Below are 23,485 nucleotides of genomic sequence, written 5' to 3' on the forward strand. Positions count from 1 at the left end.
GGGGAAACTGAGGCCCTGAGCCAGAGGCACACGCAGGGGAAGGCCGAAAGCGCGGCCAGAGGCGGAGGGAAAACAAAGAATTCCGACCCGACAGCCGGGGAGGGGGGCGGACACACAGACACAGGGACTGACCCGAGTGCAGAGCTGAGTCTAGCCTTTGGGCCGGGAGAGGGCCAGAAGACCGCGAGGGGACGGGGGAGGCGAGGACGACTGAGCGGGGGAGGGGGCTGGGGAAGCCCGCAGGAGGCGGCAGAGGAGGGAGGAACTTCCCAAAGTTGCCAAACATGGCTACCTCGCCTGCCGAGCCGAGCGCGGGGCCGGCAGCCGGGGGGGAGGCAGCGGCTGCGACCGAGGAAGAGGAGGAGGAAGCGCGCCAGCTTCTGCAGACTCTGCAGGAGGCCGAGGGGGAGGCGGCGGCGGCCGGGGCGGGCGAGGCGGCGGCGGCAGATTCCGGGTCCCCGGGCGCCCCGGCGTCTCCCTCTGAGACCGCGGCCGAGGAGCCCACGGGCCTCCGCTTCTCGCCCGAGCAGGTGGCGTGTGTGTGCGAGGCGCTGCTGCAGGCTGGCCACGCCGGCCGCTTGAGCCGCTTCCTGGGCGCGCTGCCCCCGGCCGAGCGCCTACGTGGCAGCGACCCGGTGCTGCGCGCGCGGGCCCTAGTGGCCTTTCAGCGGGGTGAATACGCCGAGCTCTACCGGCTCCTCGAGAGCCGCCCTTTCCCCGCCGCCCACCACGCCTTCCTGCAGGATCTCTACCTGCGCGCGCGCTACCACGAGGCCGAGCGGGCCCGAGGCCGTGCCCTGGGCGCGGTGGACAAATACCGGCTGCGCAAGAAGTTCCCTCTGCCCAAGACCATCTGGGACGGCGAGGAGACCGTCTACTGCTTCAAGGAGCGCTCGCGCGCGGCGCTCAAGGCCTGCTATCGCGGCAACCGCTATCCTACGCCAGACGAGAAGCGCCGCCTGGCTACGCTCACCGGCCTCTCGCTCACACAGGTCAGCAACTGGTTCAAAAACCGGCGACAGCGCGACCGAACTGGGACCGGCGGCGGAGCGCCCTGCAAAAGGTGAGGGGACCGGCCTTCCTCGGTTCCCGCTGGAGTCTGCGCGCCTGACCCTTGGTATCCTTCGGCGTTGGCGAGCGCACGGGCTGAGCGCAGAGAGATCAGGCACACCCTGGGTTCTCTAGGCATCACTGCCCCAGGGGGCTGAGGTTCTGGCCGCTGTTTCTAGGTTGGGGCTGCAGTTTAGGGGGCAATGAGAAAAGGGAGGAGGGTCCCCTGGAGGGATGATGGTAAGGATAAGGGGGCCTTTGTCTAAGGCACCTAGGGTGGGGACCTCTGCAACCCTTGGTGACCATTACTTACGCCCACCCCCACGCCCCCTCCGGCCCGAACAGCATGGTCTGTTGCCTGCCTTTGTTGTGAAACGTGAACCTTCTCCGGCTCCGGTTTCCCTTGTAACCCAAGCCCTTCTCCTCCCACCCCAGCGCCAGGCCTCTAGCTCTGGTCTCTGACGCCCCAGGGGAGGGAAGGGGGAAGAACTGGAGTAAAGGCTTCTGCCTCGCTCTGCTGCCACGCGCCTGCTGACCCAGGGGACTTGGGGCGGACTGGGTGCTCGGCTGCAAGCCAAAGGAATAGGGAAAGCTTCCCACCGGCTTTGCATTCCCGCCATTCTGTCAACCCCAGCAGTGTTTGAGGCTCTGGGGTCTGTGCGGGTCCTCTGAAGGGCTCAAAGAGTTAACAAGAGTTTGGGTTGCCTCTGCCTCTAGGGCAATGCAGCCTTCAGACCTGAGACTTAACCCTTTTTCCTGCCAGTGAGTCCGATGGGAACCCCACTACTGAGGATGAGTCCGAGTCCAGCCGAAGTCCGGAGGACCTGGAGAGGGGTGTGGCCCCCGTGGCTGCTGAGGCCCCCACCCAGAATTCTATCTTCCTAGCGGGGACCACCCCTCCTGCGACGTGCCCCGCCTCCTCCTCTATCCTAGTGAATGGCAGTTTCCTGGCAGCCAGCAGCCCCCCAGCAGTGCTCCTCAATGGCAGCCCAGTCATCATCAATAGCTTGGCTCTAGGAGAGGCTTCCAGCCTGGGGCCACTGCTGCTCACAGGAGGCGGGGGCGCTCCGCCATCACAACCCAGCCCCCAGGGAGCCAGTGAGGCCAAGACTTCCCTGGTCCTGGACCCTCAGACAGGAGAGGTTAGATTGGAAGAGGCTTCGTCTGAGGCTCCTGAGACCAAAGGAGTTCAGGGAGCTGTTCCTGGGGCAGCTGGAGAGGAAGTCCCAGGGACCCTGCCCCAAGTTGTCCCTGGTCCCCCACCCGCCTCCACCTTCTCTCTGACCCCAGGAGCTGTGCCCTCTGTGGCTGCTCCGCAGGTTGTACCACTCTCCCCCTCTTCTGGGTACCCAACAGGCCTGAGCCCCACCTCCCCACTGCTGAACTTGCCTCAGGTGGTACCCACTTCCCAGGTGGTGACCCTGCCTCAGGCTGTGGGGCCACTCCAGCTGTTGGCAGCTGGGCCAGGCAGCCCTGTGAAGGTGGCAGCTCCAGCGGGGCCTGGCAATGTGCACCTGATAAACTCTGGTGTGGGAGTGACTGCACTGCAACTTCCCTCAGCGGCCACCCCAGGTACCCTCCTGCTTTCCTCGGGCCTGCTGGGCTGGGGGAGCCCGTGTCCTGCTTCTGGTACATCTCTTGGGGTTAAGCCTACTGGTCCCTCTGCCTGCTCTCCAGCATCTTGCCCTCCATCTCTTCTCTCCACAGGAAACTTCCTCCTGGCCAACCCTGTGTCTGGCAGCCCCATTGTCACTGGGGTAGCTGTGCAGCAGGGCAAGATCATCCTTACTGCTACCTTTCCCACCAGCATGCTCGTTTCCCAAGTCCTGCCACCTGCCCCCAGCCTAGCCCTGCCCCTGAAGCAAGAGCCAGCCATCACAGTGCCTGAAGGAGCCCTCCCAATGACCCCCAGTCCCACCCTCCCTGAGGGTCACACTCTGGGGCCAATCTCTACTCAGCCACTGCCAACTGCTCCTGCTGTCACCTCTGCCACCAGCCTGCCCTTCTCTCCGGACTCCTCTGGCCTGCTGCCTAGCTTCCCAACACCCCTGCCTGAGGGTCTGATGTTGTCACCTGCAGCTGTGCCAGTCTGGCCAGCAGGGCTGGAACTGAGCACAGGGGTGGAGGGGCTGGGGACACAGGCCACCCACACTGTGCTGAGATTGCCAGACCCTGACTCCCAGGGGCTGCTCCTGGGGACCACAGCAGGGACTGAAGTTGATGAGGGGCTAGAAGCTGAGGCCAAGGTCCTGACCCAGTTGCAGTCAGTGCCTGTGGAGGAGCCCTTGGAACTGTGATTGCTTGGACTTTCCACCTCTCCTGACAATGGTGCTCAAGGTGCTAGGACAGAAGGAGGAACCCTCAGTAAAGTGGCTGCAGTCTGAAGGTCCCATACTACAACCCTCCACGCTGGACGAGCTGCAAGCCCTGGAGAAGCCAGAGGAACCACCCCAGTCAGGGCACTGTCCCTTTCCTGATGGGAAGTCTTTTGTTACAGCCCTCTTTGCATGGGGCTCTAGGGGTCCTGTAGGGCTTCGTCCTCTACTTGGTACTAGCTGAGGAAGGCCCTGCTAAGTGGCTGGTTTCCAGCCAGCACTCTTACCATAACACTATTAATAGGCCCACGGATACCTAATGCTCCCAGAACTGCCTGAATCCCAGGGATGGGAGACCAGGGTGTGACGCAGAGAGCCCTTCTGCTGAGGAGGGTCTAATGGGTACATGGGACTCTTCCCCTACTTCCCATGACTTGAGCCCCAGGATCCAGTCCCAGACCAAAGATTTCCCTGCCCACTGGGGCAACCCTGGCCCCTTTGTCTAGTTTGTATCGTAAATCTTTATTTTTCTAGGATATGTTATGCCTCCATTTCAATTAAAGTCAAGTTAACAGACAACAAAGCCATTGGGGGTAAGGGTCACCTGCCAAACAACCAGCCCAAGAGAGAACTAGACAACACAAAGCCTGAGGTTGCGGCTTGTTCTTTTTGTTTGGGTTCTTTTTGAGATGGTGTCATGTTCTATAGTCTAGGCTGGCCTCAAATCCTATCTTTCTGCCTCAACCTCCTGAATGTTGGAATTATAGACATTCACGTGGGTCATCACATCCCAAGCCTGGATTTTCAAGGTAAAGGAGTTGAGTTCATACCTGTGGGCTCTGGAGGATTTTCAAATTTCAGAAGCAAAGGGCTTCTGGATTGATGTGGAAAGCCCACCCAGGGCCAAGGGATTCTGGATACAGCATTGCTCCTCTCCCCTGGATTCTCCCCTGCTCTTAAGAAGGGCTCCACTTCATTTTAGGACAACTAGAGTAGGGAAGCGTGCAATGAGAACAAATGGGGCTGAAGCAGGATTGATTCTGAGAGCTGCATTTCATCTGGGCACCCAACCTTTAAGAACAGGTGGGAAAGGCTGCACACAAGGCAGAACACAAAGCCTTGGGTCAGTAAATATACTTCCTCTCTGGTGCTGAGAGTGGGGGGCTGAGCAAGGGGACCCTCAGCAGTGGCAGCTGAGGCCCAAAGGAAACAAACATTGGGGAACCTGGGAGCTAAGCAGATGGCAGACCCAGCAAGGGCTGCCCCTCTCACTGGCAGTGAGGGGAGGGCAGTGAAGCCAGGCCCAGAGACACTTGGGCCCTGTCAGCCAGCAGCTGGTAGAAGGGCTTAGGGGCCTCCCCATCGTCGTCCTCACTGCTGGAGCTCTCCCGCTTCACAATGCGGTTGTTCTGGCGGCTGAACCTGCGTGCCTTAGTGCTGGGAACAGATGGAGGTTCCTCATTGGCTCCTTGGTTCCTGCACAGCCCTCTGCCCCCAGCACTGACTAAACCTAGGTTTCAGGGAGCCAGAACTCTCTTTGGTCCCATGGGGTCAGTCTGTCTTTGGGGTGCCAGGTTCTGACACCTAAATTGGACCCTGCTAGGTGCTCTTCACAAACAGGATTTCCACTAGTTTGGAAATGGGCAAGAGGGAGCCCTTGAAGTTGGTAGAAGAGATAGAGTTGGGGAAGGATGGCTAAGACAAGAGAGAAGAGGCCAAGTGACAGGAAAATAACTGAGATGTTCTATGTGGCAAAGCTTAAATGGGAGGCAGCATGTCCAAGAACAGCAAAGTTCATTCTCTTTCCAGCTGCAGGTGACACTCTACCTGTCACCTCCCAGGTCATAAAACGTGTGACCCAGGAGCCTGGAGATACTCCATGAATAAGCACTTGCTCTGGGCCGTGAGTTTGAGTTACCAGTATCCACATAAAGAGCTGAACCAAGAGCTTGCTGTCCAGGCATCCTGGCTGTAAAGGCCAGTTCCCCATTAAATGGGAAGCCTTACCTCAAGGCAACAAGGCAAAAAACAAGAGAAAGACACCTGATGTCCTGTTCTGGCCTCTGCATGCATGTACATGCGTGCACATACCACACACACATGTGCATGCACCACAGATATACAAAGAAAAGGAATCTGTGTTTCACAAGTCTTCAGCCCAGGAAAGCCCCAACCTGTTAGTAAAGTCACGAGGCTCTGAGTGAGGGATGTCACAGGTTGGGGCCCATGGTTCCCCCCACACCCTCTGGAAGGTACTTCTCACCAGTATGGTCTCCTTTCCTCCAGAGTCATCTCTCGCCACAGTTGAGCCAGGTCCTTGGTGGCAGCTGTGGATGCAGTCCCAGGACAGGCTCTGGGACAGGAAGGAGGGGTTTACAATAGCCACACCATGGTCCTTGGCCATCTTTCCTCTCCCACCAGCCTTCCAGTGTCCCATTTCACCCTCTGAAGACACAGATTTCCCCAAAAGCAAATGACCTGTAGCCACCACTTCACAGCCTCTCCCTACCGCCCACAAACCCGTTCTTCCAGCAAAGCTCAGCCACCAGTGACAGGTCCAGGACTGGCACCTGATCTAAGTCAACCCCAAGGACGTTTAGAGATGAGACTTAGGGCTTCCGGCAGGACTGAGCCTGAACCTCCTGAGGACAACCTGCTACCAATGTGGCCCAGCATGTTGGAGATGACAGCTCAGGAGAGAGGGACAGAACTGATTCAGCCCAGAACCAACTGGAGGCAGTTTTCTTGATGGTGACAGAAGCCAATTAATTTCCTTTTCTCTGATGTCTCAAGTTTGAGCTTGGGTCTGCTGCATGTCAGTGGGGCCACATGGTCTCAGGGTGCACATGGGGATGGTAACCTCTTTATACCATTAAAAACCCGGGTTCCCTCACCCACCGGATGTAATGCTTGCGGTTCATCCTGCAGAACATGATGAAGCCATTAACACACTTTTTCTTCACCTGGCCAGAGCAGGCCTTTTTACTGTCCTTGAGCTTCCCAGAGCTCTGGCTTGCTTGGACCTTCTTGGTCTTCTTGCCAGCTACTGGCAGGCCAGAAGACCGTTGGGTAGGTGTCCATGTGTAGTCTCTGTCCTCGTCACTGGAGGTCTGTAAGCCCACAGGGTTGGCCTGCTGCAGGACAGAAGACTGAGCAAGGGAGAAGACCCCTGTCCTCCCTGGGTGGATGGCCACCCCTCTCACCTCCTGTCCCCACAGGGACTCAGTGTCTGAGGACTCTGAACTGGAGCTGCGGCTAGACAACACGTTGATGTTCTCACTCAGCGGCAGGTAGCAGTGGTCCAGTGAGACTGAGGACTGGAAGTTAGGTGGGGCCGTGGGTGTGTCCTGGACCTGATGAGGAAAACACTGACTATGGGATTCACAGAGCATCAAAAACAGTGCAGGTGAAACACCCTTGTCTGTCTCCACACCCCTGGAAACTCAGGAACCTCCACTCAAAGGTCTCAAGCAGGGCCTCATGACATCAATCCACACATGAGGAAACAGACTATAACGGGGACATAGGATGTCTCAGCTGGAGGACACAGGTGTCCCCTCCCAACTGTGTGGCCTCAGCACCAGTCCCTGCTGACTGATTCTCCCTCCCTCCTGCTCCCTCCTGTGCTGAACTGGAGGCGAAAACAAAACTGGGTGACACCAGTAGAGTTTTTCTTCATGAACTCCAGAACATGAGGCCTGTGATGAGACTACCCACTGGAGTAAACTCCATGCTCGAAGAATTGAGACTTATTTGGCCATAAAAATTGGTACACTCCTGTAATCCAATCTCTCTGAAGGTTGAGGCAGGAGGATTGATTCTGAGGCCAGTCTAGGATTCAAGAGACCCTGTGTCATGCACAGGGACACATTAAACATGTACACACTAAGCATCGTGGCTCCTCCATGAGGGGTAAACCCCTGAGGGTGAGAGAAGTGTCCTGTCCCCACCCTGCTTGGGGAGTAGCTGTGATCTTAGCAGGCCTCTCTCAGGCTCCTCATGGGCAGTGGTAAGTTCAAAGGAGGATGGTGAGGACAGACTTGGTAATTCTTGGAAGGATGGAAGTGTGGGATGCTCATTAAGGGAGTCAAGCCAAGAAGATGGAACTTACCTTCTCTTGGGGGTCCTCCAGTTCACAGGCAGCAGGCAAAGACTCCATGAGACCTGTGAGCAGAGAACGAAAGGGACTAGGCACCTTTCTCACAGCACCCCTGGCTATTCCCATTCCCCTTCTCTGATTTCCTCCCCTTCGGGATTTCCTAGCCCATGTCCAAGTCTCACTCACAGGCCAGCTGTGAGTGTAGCAGTTTCTGGGGCCTCCCCTTCACTACGTGGCCTAGTGGCCCCTATGTTGGAGGAACTATGGGCCCTTCAAGGCCCTCTGAGCATCCACTGGGCCCAGCTCAGACCCAAGTACTTGGTGGACAGGTGTCCCTATCTTTAATGAATGAATGAAGCTCCTCCCACTCTGGCAGCCCACCTTCATTCAGAAAGTAGGTCTCGTCCTCCAGGACATGATCTGGCAGGATTTTGCTTGGGGAGCTGAAGAGGGAAGAGCTGAGTCCTAAGATCTCACTCAGGTAGTTCGTCACATGCCAGGTATTGCTCTGGAAAGACCCCGAGGCCAGTGGGCTCCCTGAAAGAATCATGGCACTCAGGAGTGTGGTCAACCCCCAGTGCAACAGCAGGTTTTGAAGGGATAGGGTCAGACATTGGGGAAAGAAGACTACCATTCAGAGTCGTGGAGGTAGAGGAAATTAAGAGGCACATTGCCTGGCAATACATCAACAAAAAAGGAAAGATCATTGTTACAGTGTGTCAAAGCCAGCAGCCTGATTGCAGTAACCCATAGCTCTGTTTAAAAGGTTCTATAGTGGCTGGCTCATGAATATAGGGATTGATTAGCAATGTCTGGCATAGCAATCAGTGGGCAGAGTGATGATAAGCATAGTATGTTTGCCATCCCTGGGCCTAGCAGATCCCCAACCTTCTTCCTGCTTTTCTCTGCCATAGAAACCCTCTGGAGAGGAAGGTTCAGAAGGCTCACAGCCTACAAGAAGAAGAGTTGTAATCACCATTGGGGCTGTCTTCTGAGGTCCACGCAGGAAGCCAAGGGTCAGTGTCTGGGGTTTCTTTGTGTGTCTCACTGGAAGTACACAAGAATAGCTTCTGCCTGTGAGAGTTGCAGTCATAGGAAGACACATAGCCCCGGGATGAACTCAGCTGTGATTGTGGAGCTCACATGGGCCACTCCATGCAACCCCAGGGGATTTAATCAGTCTTGAGGGAAAATGAGTTGGTAAGCAGACGCTGACACAGAGGGGACCCCACGGAGGAAGTGTTCAGGGATGACCAGAGGACACATCAGAGAGGGTAGTTTCCCAGGTAAATCAGAGAGGCAGATGCTCCAAGTAGAGAGACCAGAGCAGCAAACTCAGAGCAGGTAGTGTGAAGAACGGAGAACATTTGTGCTGCTCAGTGGAAGGCTCATGGTAAAGGCAAGAGAGGGCTGACATGGCGAGACAGGTCACATTCTCCAATGCCAAGGAAGAGGTTTGGATCAGCCCCACTGATACAGTCATGGTCTGTAGTAGAGAAGCCCTCAATGGATGAGAATAGGCTGGGAGGGGGAAAGACACAAGAAGATCAATGGGTGACAATCCAGACCTTCGTGGGAGTCTGCACCAGCCAGCACGCAACTGGACCTAGGGTGCCATTTAGGGGACTCTGGCAGAGAATGTAAATCAATCTCTCACACTCCACAGATAGCTCAGCCCCAGCCACTGACACCCAGGGTTTCCTTACCTGAGATAGGGCTCTACTTTGGTGAGGAAATAGGACCTCTGATCACTGCTTTGAGCCTTGATGTCAGTGTCAAGCTCACCATCTTGGGTCCCTGCACCATAATCACCTGGAGGAGGGGTGTCAGAATAAGGTGACTATAACTGTATATGGGCTAGATTCCAAGGCCCCAAGACAGGGAGAAAGAGACGGACCAGACTCTGCCACCAGTCTTCTTCCTCCTATATACCCAAACAAGAGCCCAGGTCACCACAGTACTGACTCACACCTCTATCTACCAGAAGCTGCACTGACGATCATCAGATCCTTAACATGGAATAACAATGCCATGACAACAGGGATGGCCACAAGTGTGGCTGGCCCTGACCCACCCTTGCACATCTTTTACTGAAGTACAATGCAGTAGACCCCAATCGGCTATCCCAGTCACTGCTACATGAATGCCTAGCCCAAGTCATATAGCTAACAGGAAGGTGACGCAGCCCTGGGACCAAGGCATTCTATCACCTCAGAAATTCTGGGGGACCAGGAAATGTGGGTGATTCCATCACTGGACTGAGAATTTGGTCACTACTGTGTCACGAGCACCAACAAGTTATGGCCTGGCCTAGAGGAGGCACATGAACAATAGGGAGCATGATGGAGAACTGGGCACTCTGTGGCCTCAGAGCTAATACAAGGTCAAGGCTTGCATTCCTGTCGCTCTTCTGTCCTTTTTAGGGAATTCCACCCCTGCTCTCCTCTGGTACAGTGACAGGGCCAAGCAACAGTCTGGCTTCTTCAGAGAAACCCAGTAGGCATATGCTCCCCCATCCCCAGGCTTGAGACCTGAAGCTTACACATAAGGTGACAGAATCCTGCCCCTCCCTTATAGTCCCCTACATAAGAAAGGAAAGCTGTGGGTGAAGCCCCATGACAAGAGATGCAGTGTCATCCCACTCGGTGATGTATGCCTTGTTGCTAGGACTGTCCAGGAGGAAATCTGTGAAGAAGCACACAAATACACACGTACATGTACACACACAGTGGGGGGCAGAGAAGAACACATGCAAATAAAACAGTAAGTTCCTGCTGAGGAAAGGCACCAACTTATGATATCATAGGCAACAATATTCTGAGCCATGTCCAAGTACACCAGCTGGGCCCCTCCTCCATCACTTTTGACAGGGATAGTGCAGATGTGGGGTGGGTGCCAGGGCTGAGGTCTCTTGGGTATGTGGCACCTTCCCTGTTTTCTTCTTTCTGACCTGGGTATGCAGTGACCAAATTTCAGGCTGGTTCAAAGCCAGAGAACGGCGAGGCTTCTGGGGCCAGGTTGGGTGCTCTGAGAGAATAGAGACAGAGTCAGGGGGCTTGGTGAAGACACTGGGATGCCTCAGAATTTGGCCCAAGGAGAGAACTCTTCTGCTCTGGACTGTCACATTTCAGAGCACTGCCTGCCTTGGCCACTTACCAGCACCCCAGGTGTGCCCAGCTCCTCAAGTAGAGCTTACTGAGCCAACTTGGTCTATGTAACTCTGAGCTCTAACAGCATGATGCATAGTTGTTGTGATATTCCACATCCCAAAGACACCAGCTTTCTGGGTGTATGGTACACACTTAGGAAGTTTCTAAGTACCTCAAGTAATTCCAATGTGTAGCCATGGATCTTCCTACAACTCTGTCTTCCCTATGCTCTAGTTCAAGGACAGTAAATGATAACAGTAGCACCCTCCTTGGGCCTTGTCAGTGCTTCTGATATAAGCACGGCTTGGCAATGTCTGCCCATGCTTTTCTGTAACCTTAAGAGAGCCTGAATGGTATCTGTCCCAGTGAGGAAGAAATGAAGGTCCAGAGGAAAGCATGCCACCCTAGACCTCAGCACCCCTAGGAAGGTCTGGGAGTGGACTCAGGCACAGACTGGCAAGGCCTAGCTCAGTGTGTCCCTACAGGAGGAAACTATGCTACATCAGCAGCTCCCTGTCCTGCCTCCAGAGACCACATGTACCTGACACTCAGGTGAACTTCTTCTTTCGAGGTCTGGAGCAGGTGCCCCAAAGGTGTGACTTCTGATAGCTGGAGGGAGTGGAGTGTGTCTCTGCTGGGTTGGGCCGGCAGATGGGTTCCGACCCAGCCCTGGGAGTGGAGAAGGGGGCAGATCAGAGCCCACTCTCCAACCTGGACATCCTTTTCCTCCCAGACAAGGCTTTCCAACCCTGGAGGTGGGAAGGTTTTCAGACAGACTTTACAAATAAGAAAACTGAGATCTATGGCTGCACACCCATGAGGTCAAACACAGGGATATAGGTGTGTCATCCCAGCATTTGGGAGGCTAAGGCAGAAGGGTTACTTCAAGTTCAAGGTCAGTCTGGGCTATACAGAAAGACTGTCTCAATAACAAAACAACAAAGAAGAGGAGGAGGAGAAAAAAAAATAAAAACAAAAGTAAATTAATCTGAGCAGTATATTTCCTGGTTCAGTCTCCTAATATTTCTCATCTCTACCCCTTTGCTCTGCCCTACAGACCTCATCCCCCTGTTCTGGCCTTTGTGCCCCCAGCCTCTTCTTCCTGCCTGAGTATTTCACACCAGCCACTGTACAGTGCTGGGTAGCTGTATGTTGTAACTACCATGTTGTTTCTCTGTTTTAATACAGTTGATTCCCATAGCACACACAGTAGGGAAGTGCTGGGGGGCTCCCAATTTACAGATTGCAGGACTGAAGCCTAGAGAGGCCATGGTCATGGCAGAGTCTGAATCGGGATCTGGCTTGGAAAAGGCATGCATCAACCTGCTCAGTGCTGTATCTTCTCCAGTCACATCTCCTGCCTGTCCCTAAACATTCTATGGTTCCTCATGCACACAAGCTCTTTGGTCAGAGTGGTTCTGCAGTTTGGCAGGGTGCTGTCCTTGAAGGCCAAGCTCTCCTGCTTCCTCCTCCAAACTCCAAAACATAGTGTCCATGTTTTGCTTTGTTTCCTTGAGACTGGGTCTTGCTCTGTAAGCTACGCTGGACTGGAACTTACTATGTGGCCTAGGCTGGCCTCTGGATGCTGGAGTAACAAGTGAGAGCCATCACATGAGGCTCTCCTGCAGCACCTTGCTTACCTTTCTGCTGTAGACACCTTCCCCAGGAAGGAGAAGACGGTTGATCAGTTTCCCTGACAGCCAGGAAAGCATGTGGTATAAAGTCAGCTGGAGGTGGAACTGCTTACCCACAAATCCACCTTTGCAGTCGCTGTTGTGGAGCTTGAGCAAAGCCTGGACCACATCAATGCATCTCTGGAGGTAGTGGATGTAGTGCAGGACACGCAGCAGGATCTCCTTCTGCAGAGACAGGGTGGAGAGTGGGGCACATTGCCCACCTGACCTCTTGACTCCATAAGAGGCAGAGGTAGCAGGATTGTGAGTTGGAAGCCAGTCTAGGGTGCAGTCTGTAAGACCCTGACTTGTATAAGCTTTAGGGCCCAGGACAGTGTGAGACTCCTGGGGAACAGAGACAGGAAGTACCTCACAGCCTACCCTCCACACATACCCTAGTAGGCTTATTGGCAGAGACTCATCTATTCTGCTGTCTAGCCCCTACCTTGTCCTAGAGAGCAAGCTGAAGACTGAGGCTGAACACTAATGGGGTTTGGAAACCTAAGGAGGCAGAGCTGGAATCTGACCAGGGTAGCCTGCCTCCTGGTCCCAGTTACTGGCATATACTCCTCAGCTTCTGGCCCCAGGCCTTTTGCTCATACTTACCTCCCCATCTGGGCCCCCTCTTCTTCCCTCTTCTCCCCACAAGCCCCCTCACCTGCCTGCTTCTCCTCTGAACTTCAGCATGGCCCCCTTCTCTTCTGACCATCTGGCCTAGGTGGGGTCAGCTTCCCACATTCCAGTGCTTTGTAATAGCCTGGACACGGCTTTCTGCTTTCTGTTGCCATGTTCTTCTCTCCCTTTGACCTTGAGCTAGCTGAGGAAGACTTTAGCTAACTTATTTTTATATTGCAAAGGCAGATATGGAGAGATGGCTCATCCAGGGGCCTTTAAAGAAGTAGATTTCTCACAGCAATCAGCAGGGTGCTTACGGCCAGTGGGCAGACACCACCTGCCCCACCAATGCCACTAAATACCTCCTGAACTGCTGTGAAAGACACAAAACTAAAAACCAATATAAAAATCATCAGCCAAACATGCTGGAACACTTCTGTAATCCCAGTACTCAGAAAGCTGAGGCAGGAGGATTGTATATTCCAGGACAACACAGGCTATATAGCAAGACCACATAGAAACAGAGACAAGAAGAGGACCGAGAGAGAGAACACCTCCTGCCACCCACCCTTCCAGACACATGCACACCACACACACACACACACACACACTCTCTCTCTCTCTCACACACACATGATTTTAAAAATTCTTAGTCAATGTTTGAATGAGATTGTCTTCAAGGGAGTCTCAAGGGACTGAAAAAGAAAAGTGCACTCAGGAGGTAGATCTCTGAGTTTGAGCCCAGTCTGGTATACAGAGCAAGTTCCAGGACAGCCAAGGCTAAACAGTGGAACCCTATCTCAAAACAAAACAAAAACAAAAAGGCTCCCACCAGAAAAAAAGAAATAAAGGAAAGGAAAAGAAAGAAAACAAAGCTGTGAGTGGAGCACTGCGCAGGTGTCTCTCTTAGACTGGCATGTCTAATGCCAGGCTCAGGATGGTTGCACTGAAGTCTTTGTAGCTGTGAAGGGCTGTACACAAATGCTCCATGCAAAGGTGGTTAGGCTCCATCCCTGATTTCAAAATAGAAGGCTGTTTCTGTTTTTCTGTTTTGTTTATGGAGAAAGTCTCACTGTGTACCTCAGGCTGGCCTCAAACTCATGATTCTCCTGCTCAGCCTCCAGGTGTTGGAATTACAGACATGGGCTCCAAACCCAGCTAGAAGGCTCAGTCTTGGTGCTTTAGTAACATGACCTGGCAGCTACAACTAGAAGGTGAAACTTCAGAGACCATTTCAAGCTATAATAGGTCTTAAAACTGTCACAACAGAGAAGTCATCCAACAAACATCTATTGAACACTGAGTGACTGAATGACTGAAGGCTTTTAGAATGACATATTCTCATCCATTCTCATTCTCTCTCTCCCCCCCAACCTCTCTCTCTCTTACCTCCTTGCCCCTTGGGTATTTCTAGGCAATCTGTTCCTTCAGGAATTTCTTTATTTTTAATTAAACACATAGGTTTTTGTTGCTGTTGTTGTGTTGTTCTGTTATTTTTTAAAAAAAAAAAAACAAAAACAAAAGAACAAAAAATAAAAAACAGGATCTCACTATGTAACTCTGACTGTCTATGTAGACCAGGCTAGCCTTGAACCCACAGAGATTACTTGCTTCTACCTTTGAGTGCTGGGATTAAAGGTGTGTGCCACCATACCTGGCCTTCTTCATGATTTCTTAAACCAAAGGGTGAGCATGTCTAGGGCCTAGAGAGTTGGTTCAGCAGTTAAGAGTATTTGATGCTCTTGCAGAGGACCTGGGTTTGGTTTCCAATACGGATATGAGGGTTCACAACTCTCTGTAGCTCTTATTCCAGCTGATCTGACAGCATCTCCTGACCTTCACAGGTGCCAGGAACACACATGGTGTGCATACATGCATTCAGTCAAAACATACATATGAAATAGAATAAATAGACATAAGAAGGCTTTTTTTTAAGTGAGCATATTGCCAGGTGTGGAGGCCCATACCTTTAATCCAAGCACTCAGGAGGCAGAGACAGGTAGATCTCTGAGTTTGAGGCCAGCCTAGTCTACACAGGGAGTTCCAGGGCAGCCAGGCTACACAAAGAATCCCTGTTTCAACAGCCCCCCCAAAAACGTGAGCATGTCCACACATCTCTCACAGCCTTGCTAGGTGTGGTGGCATAGGCCTATAATCATAACACCAGACGCTGAGGATTGCTATTAGTTTGAGGCCACTCTGGGCTAGAAAGCAAGTACCAAGCCAAGTAGGACTACACAGTAAGACCCTGTCTCAAACTGTAAAAAGAAGGTAAGTCTGTGAGATGGCTTAGCAGGGAAAGGCACCTGCCTGACATCCTGCATTCAGTCCCTCCAGTCCATAGGAGAGAACTGACTCCCACAATTGTGTCATGACATTTGCACCAAATAAATAACTTAAAACAACTTTAAAGATGGAAGCATATTTAAGATATTCAGCATTTGGTGTCTAAGTCCAGGAATTCATAGTAAACTGGGAGCAACAGTGATCAATCAATATTTGCTCTAGGCTGCATGCTAGGAGTAGAGTCATCCTTTGGAGCCTTTGTCCTGGATTGGAAAGTCAGTGGCCCAGAGAGAGTGGGGGGGGGGACAGGGGTCCTGAAGAAGAGAGAGGATACATGGTAGAGAAGTCAGCCAAATAGGCTGGTGAGGAAAAACCAATGAGTAAGAAGGTGAAAGTACTTGGTGTACAGGCCTGATGAGCTGAGCACCATCCCCAGATTCCACTGTGAAGGAGAGAACTGACTCCCAAAAATTGTCCTTTGACCTCTGGAAACATGCCAAGACATGTTTCCCCCTTTCTCTCTCTCACATACATTAATGATTTTTTTTAAACAGAAAAAAGTAGGCCAGGCATGGTAGTGCACATCTTTAATCCCAGCACTCAGGAAGCAGAGGTAAATGAATCTCTGAGTTCAAGACCAACCTGAGAGAGTTCCAGGTCATCCAGGGACACACAGAGAAACCCTATCTTGAAAAACCAAAAATAAATAAATAAATAAATAAATACATTAATAAAACAAAACAAAACAGAGAGAAGTAGAAGGAAACCAGGCCTGATAATCCTAGCCTCAGGAGGAAGACACAAGGATTCCAAGTTCAGGCCAGCCAAGACAAGCTCAAGTGAGCTCAAGGTCAGGCTAGCAGCTTAGTAAGATCTTGTCTCAAGAATAAGTATAGTTCAGTGAAGAGTATTTATATAGTATGCACAAGGCCCCAGTTCTAATGCTCAGTACCACAATACATAATTATTTAATGATTAATTAATAATAATTATTTAATACATAATTAATTAAATAAATAGAGGGCAGAGGTATGGCTTAGTAGCAGAATCTTTGCAAAGCATGTATGAAGCCCCTATTACCTAAAAAAAAGGTGGGCAGCTGGAGCAAGAGAGTTGGGTCATCAGATAAAAGCTCTAGCTGATCTTCTGGAGGGCTCAGGTTTTATTCCAAGCACCCAAGGGTGGTTCATAACCACCTCCAGGGGATCCAACACCTTCTTCTGTTACTGTCACACATGCAGGGAAAACATCCATGCACATAAAAAAATTAAAATAATTTAAATATTAAAAAAGTAGACAGCCCTAGAGATAATTCCAAAGGAGATGACCATCTTGTACATTATAAAATGCTAGACTCATTCCTTGAGGGCAAGAACTGTGTCTGTCTCTTCCCTGGTTTCCCAGAAACCTGTGATAGTACCTATACATAGCAAATATGCACTTGCTTGAGGACATAGAAAAATCCTCCCCATAGTCACATCCTAGACCCAAAGGCAGCCACATCCATACCTGTGAATAGGCTGCCTTATAGGGCAAGGGGACTTTACAGATGTCATTAAGTTAAGGATTTGGAGATGGAGAGATTACTTGCAATTATCCACATGAGTCCAGTGCAGTCATGAGGATCTTTGTAAGAGGGAGGCAGGAGGGTCAGAGGTGGGGAGACCATATGAGAACAAAGAAGCCCTGAAGAGACTTTGTTGATAGTTTGCGAGCAGTGTGAGGTCTTTGCAAGTTGCCAAAGGAAAAGAAATTAATTCTCCCGAGTTTCTCTCTCTCTTCTCTCTCCTCTCTCTCTCCTCTCTCCTCCCTCTCCTCCCTCTCCTCTCTCTCTCCTCTCTCTCCTCCCTCTCCTCTCTCTCTCTCTCTCTCTCTCTCTCTCTCTCTCTCTCTCTCTCTCTCTCTCTCTCTCTCTCTCTCTCTCTCTCTCTCTCTGAACCCAGGGCCTTCTGTGTCCAAGGAAAGCCTCTACCACTGAGCTACCCTCCCCAGTCCTCTATTTTACATTTGTATTTTGAAACAAGGTCTCACCAAGCTGTCCATGCTGTTTTGAACTCACTCTGTAGCCCAGACAGGCCTTGAACTTGCAGTTCTCTTGCCTCAGTCTCCCAGGTGCCAGAATGAAAGGCATGTATAACTAGGCCACACTTTTTATCTTCCCTGTGCACCTCACCCCCACCCTCAAGGATGAAATCTAGAACCTTGCACAAGATAGACAAGAACTCTGTTGCTAAACTACAGGTCTTTCAGTACTGTTTAGAAACAGAACTTATATTTCCTTTGTTTGTTTGTTTTTTGAGACAGAGTTTCTCTGTGTATCCCTAGAAGTCCTTAAACTCACTCTATAGACCAGGTTGGCCTTACACTCCCAGAGATTGCCTGTTTCTGCCTATTGAGTGCTGGGATTTAAACCCTGTGCCGCCAGGCCCAGCTTACTCTTTCCTTTTTTTAACTGAGAACCTGGGGCTGAGAGAGACTGAGGAGTCTCAGACAGCAGCTGTGAGACCTGGAAGGCTCCTGCTCTGCTGTGTGACCTCTGCTTCTACTTTTCCTCTCCTAGTTCCCTTTCCTCTTTCTCTGTATATGTGCATGTTCATGTGAGTGCCAGTGTGCACATGCATGTAGAAGTCAGAGGTCATCTTCAGTGTCATTCCTCAGAGGCTGTCCACTGTCGGGTTTTTCTTTTTTTTCTTTCTTATTTTTTTTAATTTTCTTTTATTTTTGGAAACAGGGTCTCTCAATGTGACCTGGGTCACTGACAGATTAGGCTAGGTTGGTTGATCAATACAAGCATGCACTAAGACACCTCATGATGCATGGCTTTCTGTGGGTTCTGGGACTGGCGCTCAGGTTCTCATGCTTGAATAACGAGTGCTGACTGTGCTGTCTCCAGCCCCTGCTCCATCTACCCCACCTCTTATCCTGAAAGAATCCCACAGGGCTGGGGGTATAACTCAGTGGTACAGCACTTGTTGACCTTGGGCGAGGAATTGGCTTAAAAAACATCCTGGTGGGATCATGAACTCCCAGAAATTCCTGCTCAAAGCTAGACCACCTCTGTTTCAAGTCTGTCACTGAGAGAGCCTGCATGGATTTCCCAGGAGAGGCCGCACTTATTGCTCTGACATCCTTCCTCCCTCCTGCCTCATCTCCTTTAGTCCCCACACCTTGGTATGCTTCTTGTTTCTGGTCATCATGGTCACAGGTATCAGCAGGGCCAGTTCTCGAAGCTTGTTTGTGTGGTTCTTCTTATCCTTCCTGTTTGGGGATGAGAGCAGGTTTTTGTTAAGATGTCTAAAATTAAACCTAGCTTTTGGAGACAAGGAAATGTGATCATATTGCCTCAGCCTCTGAAGTGCTAACATTCCAGGCATGAGCCACATCTAGCTTTAAAGGTTTGCCATCTGCCCCCAAACCTTTGGTCTAATACCAAGGCTACATGAGACCTTGTCTCAATAAACAAACAAATAAATAATTACCCAACCCACCCCCCAAAAAAACCTAAAGAATTAGCAGTAATACAGGAGATAGTGATGCATGCTTTAATCCCAGTACTTGGGAGGCAGAGGCAGGTGGATCTCTGTGCGTTTGCGGCTAGCCTGTTTTACAAAGTGAGTTCCAGGCCAGTCAGGGCTACACAGAGAAACCCTGTCTCAAAAAACCAAATATATCTTTTTCATCCATTCATTCAGCAATTAGTTAGTGAGCATCCACTCTGTGGCAGAAATTGTGAGGACAGGGGCAAGAGTATAAAGAGCAAACAGTTCTTCTGGAGCTGAGGGTATAGCTGGAGGTAAGGACCTCAACCACAGTTACACAAACATAAAACAGCAACTCGGATCAGAATGAGGGGGACACTACAAATGAAAATGTGGGGTCATCAGCACTCGGGAGGCAGAGGCAGGCGGATCTTTGAGTTTGAGACCAGCCTGGTCTACAAGAGCTAGATCCAGGACAGGCTCTAGAAACTACAGGGAAACCCTGTCTCGAAAAAAAAAAAAAAAAAAAAAAAAAAAGAAAGAAAGAAAGAAAAAGAAAATGTGGGGTCACTTGCTTAATAATTAAGATCTTCAAGATGAAGAAAGCAAATCATTAAACTCATCATTTAGGTCTTTTTATTCTATGTGTGTGTGTGTTAGTTTTGGAGACAGGGTCTCTCAGTAAACCTGAAACTCACAGAAATAGTTAGGCTGCCTGGCTTAATCTCAAGGCCCTAGCTCCATCTCCCCTGCACTTGTTTGTATTTGTGGGTGCTAGAGATCTGATCTCATATCCTTAACCTTGCATACCAAGCACTGTACTAATCCAGCCACCCAGCACCCAATCGTTTGACATTTTAAATACTAGGCCCTGTGTGAATGACTGCACAAGTCAAACACCCATCAAGGCTGGCTCTGATGGCAGGTAAAGGAGAGATGTTGTTTGGTTGTGAATGTTGTAATAGCAGGCTTTGACCTACAAAATAAGGGGCTTGTGACCTAGAACTCCAGACTAACCAGTGAGGTCTTTTCCTTTGGAACTAAATCTGGCAAGAACCTAGTCTAGAGGATGAGAGGGGGTGAGAAGAAACAGAAAATACTCCAGACAGAGGAAACATATGCAAAGGCCCTGTGGCATAAAGGAGTAAGGGGAACTCAAGAAAAGTAAAACCCAAGCACTGGAGCTCAGCAAGCAAAAGGGATAAGGCTGGAGGAGGCATTTTGGGTGAAACAGAGACCTGTAGGATTGCAGTACAAAGGAGTTTTATCTCCATTCTAAGATCTATGAAAAGCACTTAAAGAGTGTCCCACAGTAGACAGCACCCTTAGTTCTTCAAACTTCTTCAAATGTTGGTGAACACAGAGACCACACACACTAGTCATCTGAATTGAGGAATGAAGAAGAAAACATCAGGACTGGAGAGATGGCTCAGAGGTTAAAAGCACTGACTGCCATCTCTTCCAAAGCAACCACATGGTGGCTCACAACTATCTGTAATGAGATCTGGTGCCCTCTTCTGGCCTGCAGGCATACATGCAGGCAGAACACTGTATACATAATAAAAAAAAACCTTTAAAAACAAAAGATTAATTTAAAAAGAAGAAGAAAATATCATAAGCTGGTTTCCAAGTGACCTCTTCACCGATTGCCATTTTGAGGTGTGCTGTCCTTGGGCACATTGTGCTACCTGGACTGGCCTCAAATTCCTGGGCTCACATGACTTTCTGCCTTGGCCTCCTCGGTAGCTGAAACCAGTAGTGTGTTCAGGGTTTTCATTATTATCTTAGCCAAACCAGAACTATTTTATTATTTTCTTTCTTTCTTTCTTTCTTTCTTTCTTTCTTTCTTTCTTTCTGTCTGTCTGTCTGTCTGTCTGTCTGTCTGTCTGTCTTTCTTTTCTTTTCTTTTCGAGACAGGGACTGTTATAGATAGCTTAGGGTGGCTTTGAGTTTCTCTATGCAGTGAAAGGTGGCCTTGAACTATTACTACTTCTTCCTTTTTTCCTTTGAGAAAGGGTTTCTCTGTGTAACCCCAGTTGTCCTGGAACTTGCTCCGTGGACCAGGCTGTGAGACCTGGAACTCACAGAGATCTGCCTGCCTCTGCCTCCTGCGTTCTGAGATTAAAGGTGTGCACCACTACTCAGAGGACTTTATTTTGAAAGAAAAACTGGTGTTTGCTCAGCACACATAAACCCCTGGGTTCAATTCTCAATACTGAAAACAAAAGATAAATATAATAAGTAAATCATCCAAATCACCAACACGATTGCTTGTCCTGTTATTTACCTATTTATGCATGTGTGCAATACCTGAGTGTGTAAATCCAGTGTCTTCCTGAGTCACTCCCCACTTATGTTTTCAGACAGTCTCCTTCTCAAGCTGGAGCTCACTGGTGTAGCTGGACTGGCTGGTCAGTAAGGCCCATAAGAATCGTCCTGTTTCTCCCTCCCCCGTGCTGAGATTATAGGCGTGTGCTGCTGCACGTCTTCTCCATGTGAGTCCAGGAGATCAGAATCACATCCTCATGCTTTGCATAGCAAGCACTTTGTCCACTGAGCCATCTTTCTGACTTATTTATTTACTTGCATGGTTTGCACCTATAACCCCAGCACTTGAAGAGTGTATGGAAGGACTCTAATAAATTTAAGACCAACCTAGGATAGACCCACAGCTTGTCTCAAAAAAAAGAAAAAACCCTGAAAAAAACTGAAAAAAAAGAGGGTAAAAGAGTGTACAATAATTTCTCAGAATGGGTTAGAGATAAGGGATGGTAGATGATGAAACACATAGATTATTGAATGACTTGTTGATAATTGCTGTTTTTGCTTAACCAATATTCCATTCCCCTTCCCTGAAAATAGTACCTCAATTGTCTTTTGGGAAGCCTCTCTACTCTCTGTTCAAGTTTTTCAGAGAGACTGACCCTATTTTCCCTTTGAAAAGGAGCACAGAACCAAGGTATACCTAAGAAGTTAGCATGATGGACTCAGTAAATCTTGAAAAGAGACTCTTTGGGATGATCCAGCAGGCAGGATATGGACCTGAGCAGCTAGGAGTCATCTTGCCCTCCCCTAAGGAGAGTCTGTTTGATAAGGAAGATAGAGCCAAGGCAAGCAGAGCCCTATCAACACCATTCAACCCTTGTCTGGGACTAGCCATGCCCTGGTGCTCCTAAATTTTTGTTTAAATGATCCAGCAAATGCCCTTTTATACCTAAGCTAGTTTTAGCTAGTTTTCTACCCACTGCAACCAAGAGTCTTTTATTGTAAAGATTCCCTCATCTAGAAAGGAAGCAACAAGAGTCTGAACTGTTGATTACTAAGGTTCCAGGAAGCTAAGCTACAGAATACATGATTCTTCATTTTCTTTATGGTGCTCCTTCTGAGCAGTGCCTACTACACAGAGGACCAGTGTGAGGGTTGAACTGACATCCATTAAGGGGAAGACAGTACAGGGAAAGATGAACTTCGACTGCTTTTAATTTGTCCAGACTGCATGGGTGGAGAGGAATCCAATCCAGCTCTCAACCTGCTATATGAATCCCCTTTTCAGATTCCTGCAGCTCAGTGGTAGAGGGTTGCCTATCACGTATGTGGTCCTGAAGGCTGTTTCAGTATTTCCTTTCACCCCACAACACCCAAAAGATTCCCAACATTTCGTAAGTGTTTTACAGGTGGATGAATAACCAAAAAATTAGAGGGGCTGGAGAGATGGCTCAGCAATTAACAGCACTTGCTGCTCTTACAGAGGCCCCAGGTTGCAATACCAGCACCCACAAAATGGCTCACAGCACTTGTAATGCCAGGTCTAGGGGGATCTGGTGCCTTCTCCTGGCCCCCACAGGCAGTGCATGCACAAAACAAAACAAAATTTAAAAAGTAAGAGGGTCAGAATGGGAGCTATGGATATAGTATAGTGATTTTTTAAAAATTCCTTAGTACCTCACACCATAAGGTCCTGGATACCCAATACTGGAAAAACACACACACAGAGAGAGAGAGAGAGGGGAGAGAGAGGAGAGAGGAGAGAGAAGAGAGAGGAGAGAGAGAGGAGAGAGGGAAGAGAGAGAAGAGAGAGGAGAGAGAGAGAGAGAGAGAGGAGAGCGAGAGAGAGAGAGAGAGAGAGAGAGAGAGAGAGAAACCCCAAGAACATCAATGCCTGAAATCAACTCAGAACCCTCTCTGGGAAATGGCGGGAATATTCACATCTGTTTCTTTGTCAAGGTTGCTGTAATGGTTAGTAGATACAATTAAAGGGCTAAACAAACAGTCTGGAAACAGTGCTTAGTAACATTGTTTTGTTACTATTATTCTATTCAAACCAAGCTGCTAAACTGAAGAGGGGAAAACTATTACCTGTCAGAAGGACTCAAAGAACTATCTCTGAGCTCATCAGGGAAAACCAAGTATCTGCAGGAACCCAACATCTGCAGAGGGAAACAAACTGTTAGTGTTCTTCAGGACTCCAGAATGAATGGGGCAAATAATACACCCTTCCCCACCACCACAGTGCATCTTTAAAAGCACCAAGGGATCCTAAAATAAGACATAACTATGGGTACAAGAATCTAAATTAAAACTATAAACTCCAAATAGAGGAACACAAATTCCAAATGATAAATTTAAGCTCCTAAAATTTGGATGTAAAACTAAACCCAGCAAATTCCCAGACATTGATCTCAGAATTTAGACATCAGTAATGGGATGCCAAAGTCTGAAATACAAACTGTCCAGTCTGAAAACTGTGGCTTGCCACCTCTAGAAGGGTGGGTTGGGGCTGAGATAGAGTCTGTCTGTGTAGCTCTGGCTGTCCTAGAAT

At 49.8% G+C, this 23,485-nt stretch overlaps 2 protein-coding genes across 3 annotated transcripts; one reads left to right on the forward strand and one right to left on the reverse strand.

Moving 5' to 3' along the window:
- The first annotated feature begins 220 nt into the window (after window positions 1-220).
- On the forward strand, window positions 221-4,016 carry Six5 (SIX homeobox 5). 2 transcript variants are annotated; one of them, XM_038338985.1, is made up of 3 exons: window positions 222-1,063; window positions 1,814-2,622; window positions 2,758-4,016. In XM_038338985.1, the coding sequence occupies exons 1-3, from the start codon at window positions 285-287 to the stop codon at window positions 3,345-3,347; spliced, it is 2,178 nt and encodes a 725-aa protein (XP_038194913.1). In that variant the 5' UTR covers window positions 222-284; the 3' UTR covers window positions 3,348-4,016. The 2 variants fall into 2 exon arrangements, with proteins under 2 accessions (XP_038194912.1, XP_038194913.1); XM_038338984.1 differs by having other exon boundaries at window positions 221-1,063; window positions 1,814-4,016.
- A 617-nt stretch (window positions 4,017-4,633) lies between these two features.
- On the reverse strand, window positions 4,634-23,093 carry Meiosin (meiosis initiator). The gene is given in 15 exon segments (XM_042055600.1): window positions 4,634-4,802; window positions 5,629-5,718; window positions 6,264-6,712; window positions 7,477-7,529; window positions 7,846-8,001; window positions 8,441-8,538; window positions 9,171-9,276; window positions 10,257-10,325; window positions 10,328-10,438; window positions 10,441-10,491; window positions 11,155-11,239; window positions 11,242-11,282; window positions 12,361-12,472; window positions 18,355-18,445; window positions 23,023-23,093. Coding segments are annotated over 15 exon segments (1,752 nt in total).
- Between the last annotated feature and the right edge of the window lie 392 nt (window positions 23,094-23,485).

This window comes from Arvicola amphibius, chromosome 8 (assembly GCF_903992535.2).
Source record: "Arvicola amphibius chromosome 8, mArvAmp1.2, whole genome shotgun sequence".
In the NCBI taxonomy this organism is placed as follows: Eukaryota; Metazoa; Chordata; class Mammalia; order Rodentia; family Cricetidae; genus Arvicola; species Arvicola amphibius.

Coding starts and splice junctions, on each gene's coding strand:
- Six5 (XM_038338984.1), top strand. CDS start 285: ATGGCTACCTCGCCTGCCGAGCCGAGCGCGGGGCCGGCAGCCGGGGGG. Junction 1,064..1,813: donor GGCGGAGCGCCCTGCAAAAG/GTGAGGGGACCG, acceptor TTTTCCTGCCAG/TGAGTCCGATGGGAACCCCA.